Raw genomic sequence first — 6,067 nt, 5'->3', positions numbered from 1 at the left:
GTGAAAATGCTTCTTCAAGGGAGGAGTAATGTGAGGCCAAGGGCCAGACACGACCCAATGGGGATGCAAATTGACTATTGCAGACAAAGACAACCATGAAACCCTAAACCTTGCAAATTGACTATTGCAAACAATAAACAACCATGAAACCCTAAATCCTTGAAATGCACCACTATGCCTGTGACATTGCACTGAGGACTTAACATACATGACAGAAGTGATGCAAGCGAAATTGCAGCCAGCTTCAAGAAAGAGTTCAAGGAAGAGGCATCATCTATCACAAATAAAAAAATCATATGGCGAAGATCTTTACGAAACATGATTTGGAGATTTTGATCCGTATGCCTACATCAAAAATCAAAACCAGGTCATATTAACTTAACCTGATGCTCATCAGCCATTTGAATATGCATTCCATCATTCATGAATTTCGCTTTCTGTCTCACACTACCCTCATTCTTATTGTGAAGAATAGGACAACAAGAGCCAAATATTGTTGCTTGTACACGAGACAACGGATATCAGATGCAAAATCTACTCCATCACATGTCGATAGCATGGACATAGGTACATAGGCGTCACAAATAACTACAAAAGAAGAAAAGCAGAATACACTCAAAATCCACTTTTTAAGATGCGTAGCGGTTGTTCGCTACCAACCATTTGCTGAAACTTTATGTTTAAAAAACTCTTTGGTTGTAGAAATTTACAAAAAAAAAACATCAATAGATACAAAGCACTAGCTCCATTAGATATGCCATTTTGCGAGCTACACTGCAAGAAATAGATGTTCTTAAAACAAACCCAAAAAGATTTATCTCTGCTGTGTATGCCTCATTTATTTTAAAATTAACGTTTTATCAATAAAACATCTTTTGTTTCTTTCATTCCCACTCTTAAATGCAATATTCTTTCTATAAATATCCTCTCATATGTTGTTGATGTTGTTGTCTGCTTCTAAATTCCATCTCTCTTTAATTGCCTTCCCTTTATGTTCTCTAAATTGATACTTCACTATTAATATATTTTCTACTCTAAATCCAAAACATCTTCACTTGACTATGCTCTCTTTCACTTGTCTCATTCAAACTACTGTCCTCTCGTAAATTGATGATGTTTCTGAATTGTTAATGTCCTCTCATATATGTGACAGTCTGCTAGTAAAATGCATATAAGTTTAAACTACTCGTTGGTGGTTACAATATCTTCACTTTCATGTCGATTACATAGTGGTTCAATTTTTGTCAAACTGTCATTCTCTCTACACTACAATCCATTATTGCAAAACATAACAATCCCGAGTAGCAAGGCCAACTGACCAAGACTAATTCAAGCTAATACATTTTTCTATAAGGATGCATTTCACTTTTTGGAAAGTCATGTGGTGAATGGAAACCTAGCACTGCTTTTGCTAGTAGGTTTCAAAGGGAGAGTGTTCTTCTGCGTTGAGTCGAGTCGAGGGCAGGGCGCGATGGGGAAGTCAATACGGTCCAAGAGGAAGAAGAGGTTGCGAACGCTAAAGAGGGAGATTGTGGAGCCCCATTACAATGCCAAGGAAGCCCTCCAGCAAGCCGCAATTGAAGCAGCCTTGCAAGCCCCCAAGGTCCCCATTCCCACCAAGAAATCTCAAATGGGTAGGTCTCCCTTTCCTGAGATTTTCGTTTGAAGGGGTTTGAGCTCTCTGTTGCGCCTTGTTTTTCTGAACATGTGCGTGCAATACAATAATCGTGGTAAGAATGTTTGAAATGCGCAGCACTCGATTGGTATATGAGTCAATCGTGAAAGTCGATTGTAGGTGGATGGCCCCTACAGCTTTTGTTGGTATTTTGAGCTCTCTGTTGTGCCTTGTTTTTCTGAACATGTGCGTGCAATACTCGATTGGTATATGAGTCAATCGTGAAAGTCGATTGTGGGTGGATGGCCCCTACAGCTTTTGTCGGTATTTTCTTTCTCTGGTACAAGATCACATGGGGGTATACTCTGTCAAGATTTTGAAGATGAGGAGCTAGTGGGAGGGCGAAAAATTTGACCATGTATTGTTTATTATGGGAGATGCAGCGAATTTTCTTTATGACTATCGCTTTCAGTTATGTGGTTTCCGAAATTCCCATCATTGTGGAAGCTTTTGTGTTATTTTTGAAGTTCAGGATAGTCCTCTGTTCTTTGAGTTCCTGGGAGACAGCCAAGTATTAGGTTAGTTATCTGCCTCTTGCTTACACTTGGTATTGTTGTGTCGGATCTATCCACAGACGAGGAACCAGAGTATCAGGGGAGAAGCGGACCACCAGTTCCCATGTCTATTGACGACAGTGGTTCTACGGAGGTGGCGAAAGGGCTCAAGGCAAAAGGAAAGATCAAAAAACGAGGGAAAAGTAAGGGAAGATTGAAGAAGGAGAAGCACAAGCAAAAGAGGCTAAATTTTTAGAGAAAGAGACAAGCACCAAGCTCCCTGGGGGTAATGTTTGTATGGTTGGATACTGTCGAATCCTACCACCTGAAAACATATGAAAGTGTTGCCTTGTAACATTATCTTCACTTCTAAAGGCAGGCTGCCAGTCTTTCAGCATTCTCGTCGCCTTGTCGACCAAAGGGCATAGAAATGCTTTGCTCGCAGGAGGTAGTTTCAAGGTCTTTGTGCATTGATGTGAGTATTATGAGAGGCTTACCTTCTATCACACATGAGGTGGTGGTAAAGGTTGGTCCTTGGATATCAGTTTTTCTGGAATATTTTTTTATTCATGTGCTAATGGAATGTTTTACTTGGAAAGTTTCATGGTCTGAAGCATGCATGGAAGCTTCTGTACGGTGTACGAATGCCCATATTGTCTATGACCGTACTTATGATCGTACGATACAACACACCGTACAATATTAATAATCCTTAAGACCATACAAATTTAAACCGTACAATGTAAATTGTAATATAGTGTATTTCCTACACTAAACCGCAGTGTACGATATCGTACGACCATTCGATGACAATCCTGGAATCATGTATGGTCTCTATAGTACAAGTGTTTTATGATCTTTCCTCCTAATAGGATGTATACCTCTGTGTGTGTGTGTGCGCGCGCGAGAGAGAGAGAGAGAGAGAGAGAGAGAGAGAGAGAGAGAGAGAGAGAGAGAGAATGTTTACATACATACCTACATACATATATGCACACATACATACATACACAGATAAATATTGTCGTGGCCAACTGACGTGGACTCCCCAGCAGCCCCGCTCTTGTTGTGCGCCCTTGCCAACTCAACTGCTGCTCCTGCTCTCCGTACCCCTCTCTTAACTCAAACCACATAGGCAATCTTGCCATGGCCACTTTGTATGCTGTATAAGAAGAGGGCGTGCAAAACACAAAGGTAGAGAGTGTTTTGTCTGGTTTGAGTGTACCTTTCAAAATATATATTTTTATATTTTTTTACAGGTATATATTGCAAGCATCCCACACACACACACACACACACACACTCTCTCTCGCACACTCAGACATGCATAAATGCTTGCAAGTTCTTTGTTTTAGGTTAGCTATTCTATCCAAATATGGGTTTATTTTTGTTGTCTCTTCATCGCAAAAAGGGTTAAGTCATTTTGAGAGAAGTGGTGGTCTAATAGAAAAGTTTTGAAACTTTGTCGTCCACGGTAACATTGAGGCTTGTACATGCATAATATCCTGTTGTAATATGTCAAACTGGGGATATTTTCCACATTGGATGTATTGCTGAATCTTGCATTGGCCAATTCTCTTTTCATGGAGTCATCTACATGGTGCCGGCTTGATGCAGAGATTGAAACTCGAAGGTTAAAATGGATTAGGGTAGAAGCCCCAATAAGTAGATGGGGCCCAATCGGACCCTCTACCTTCCCCTCAATTTAGACACTTTTTCTCCACATTATCAGTGAGAACTACAATCCCAACAGTTCTACAATATTGGTGGCTAGACGAGTTTTAGCAACGTCTCGTGTATTGTCCGTGGTGCATCTTCCTATGGAGCTCGTATTTGTTGAACAAGAGCATTCGATTGACATTTCGACATTATTTAATGTTCACATTCAAAAAGGTGATCTAACCATGGATTGCCTCAAATTATTTCAGGATTATCATGTACGTCCTCAAATTTAGTTTCTAGTAATTATTCAAAAAGGTGATCTGACCTTGGGTTGCTTCAAATCGTATCAGGATTAGTGTGTTAAAAGTGTACTTTGATTTTGTCTCAAGTCCGTAGCTATTGTGGTGGTGTGTTGGCAACAATAAGCAAGTCTAGCTAGGAATAATTTATTGCTTTCTAGTTTATTGGTCCAAAAATAAAGATAATTGCGGAAAGGAATGAGAAAGTAATGCATCTTTGAAAAGAACATTGCAAACCAAAACCGAACTAAATTTATCTCCAAATGGCAAATGATGTTTTCTTGCTACCACCATATACGCCTAAGAAATGCTCAATTTGAGGTTGCACTTTTCAAGCAAGGGCATGGAATGTAGACAGCTATGTGGGTAAATTTTGTAGAAGAAGGCAACCAAGTGGATTACAAAATCGCTAACAAGATGAAGCAAAGAAGTAGCCCCTTACAAAAACATTGCAAAAGGAAGTATAAGGATTCATGGAATTGAGCAATTTGCATCACATTATATAAAATAGGCATTCTTTAGAAGTTAAGGGGAGAAGCTAATACTGCTAAACAATAAAGTTTTTCTGAAAAGAGACCAAAAACCATTATATGATAATATAGAGAGAAAAACAAAAAAAAACATACCACTGGCATTAGCTCGTAACTGTAAACCAATATGTTAGAACATATAATTTTGTAACTATGTGGATGCTTTTGATATGGCTAAAGGAGCTATTAAGTCTTATACAAAAGCTTTAGGAAGGGGAATTTATTTGTGAATCCACATATACAACGATAGGAATCACATCATCATAATTTTGTGCACAACTGTAGACAATAACACATAGTAACTAGATGCTACTATATGCAACAAACAACATGGGTAACCTTATTTAAGAAATGGTAATGGTAATGTGCAAGGATAACTCACACAATTGATTACCACGAGTTAAAAGTGTGCAAATTGCTTATGAAATTTTTGTACAAACATGGAAAGGTGAAATTAATTTTAAATACGTTGGCGATGTATGTTAAAGCACGTCACCAAAGCATGACACTTCTTACAAGAGAAACAATGAGATACTTGATATTTATTAAAAGGATTTGGAAGGCCATTGCGTTGAGAGAAATATGTTTAAAAATTTGTGGCAGAAGAATGGAAGACCAACAAGATTTAGCAAAATAACCTTACATAAAGTTTTGTCACTTTAGCTCTTTGCAAAAATAGGGAGTGTTGTAATAACCCCCCCGGATAAGCTACATGTAAGAACCCTCCTCTATATTTATTCTTTATGTCATCTTTGATGTAAGGTGGAAAAAATTACATTTATGCAATCTAAAGTCAAATCAAGCAAGAGAAGGGTTTTGCCTATTGAGGTGCAACATTTAGTCTTGCTAACCTTAAGCCAGTGTGATGTGCCTAAAAGCAAAACCTTCAGAGAAGGAGAGCAAAGGACACGTGTCCCATATGCAATGTAAGTGGCCACGCCTCATATAAAAGGGGGGCTCCTACTTCTTTCTAAAACAAGTCATTTATGGAGCATCAAGCATACCTAAGTTTCCAAGTAAGCATTAATTTCTTTCAATTGTAATTTCTTTATTATGTTGACTAATGTTTATTTTGATCCTCCAAAGTTTACTGGTATAAGAGATAAGTTAGTTGGTTAGGCTAAGATTTACAAGTAATAGCATGTGTTGGAACCATGGAAGTCTCACTCAGGCTATGGACACTCATGCTACTTGTTCGTGGAACTAAGAGTAAGCCCATAAGGTGTGCCGAAATGTCTTTTGCAAATTCTAGTTTAACTTCGTGGGTGTGTTGTTTTTTATAGCATCTTAATCATTTTGAGTTCGTGTATCGTTTGATTGCTAATTGCTTTTAGTCTTGTTGTACATAGTCGATGATAATATCATTGGTAAATCTTTCATTACTCTTGCAATTCATAAGCTATGATATTA

General features: G+C 38.3%; 1 protein-coding gene across 1 annotated transcript; it reads left to right on the top strand.

The window, feature by feature from the left end:
* The first annotated feature begins 1,379 nt into the window (after positions 1-1,379).
* On the top strand, positions 1,380-2,770 carry LOC147434375 (uncharacterized). The gene is made up of 2 exons (XM_086490859.1): positions 1,380-1,634; positions 2,250-2,770. The coding sequence occupies exons 1-2, from the start codon at positions 1,472-1,474 to the stop codon at positions 2,423-2,425; spliced, it is 339 nt and encodes a 112-aa protein (XP_086346985.1). The 5' UTR covers positions 1,380-1,471; the 3' UTR covers positions 2,426-2,770.
* Positions 2,771-6,067: the final 3,297 nt, after the last annotated feature.

The sequence above is a fragment of the Adiantum capillus-veneris genome, chromosome 19 (genome assembly GCF_014529385.1).
Source record: "Adiantum capillus-veneris isolate H3 chromosome 19, ASM1452938v2, whole genome shotgun sequence".
Classification (NCBI taxonomy): domain Eukaryota; kingdom Viridiplantae; phylum Streptophyta; class Polypodiopsida; order Polypodiales; family Pteridaceae; genus Adiantum; species Adiantum capillus-veneris.
The sequence above is the reverse complement of the archived record's forward strand: the minus strand, read 5'-3'. Positions and strand labels throughout refer to the sequence as shown.

Bases quoted from the DNA above. Each gene is read 5' to 3' on its own strand.
- LOC147434375 (XM_086490859.1), top strand. From the start codon at position 1,472: ATGGGGAAGTCAATACGGTCCAAGAGGAAGAAGAGGTTGCGAACGCTA. The intron at 1,635-2,249 runs GTAGGTCTCCCT...ATCTATCCACAG, and splicing joins CACCAAGAAATCTCAAATGG to ACGAGGAACCAGAGTATCAG.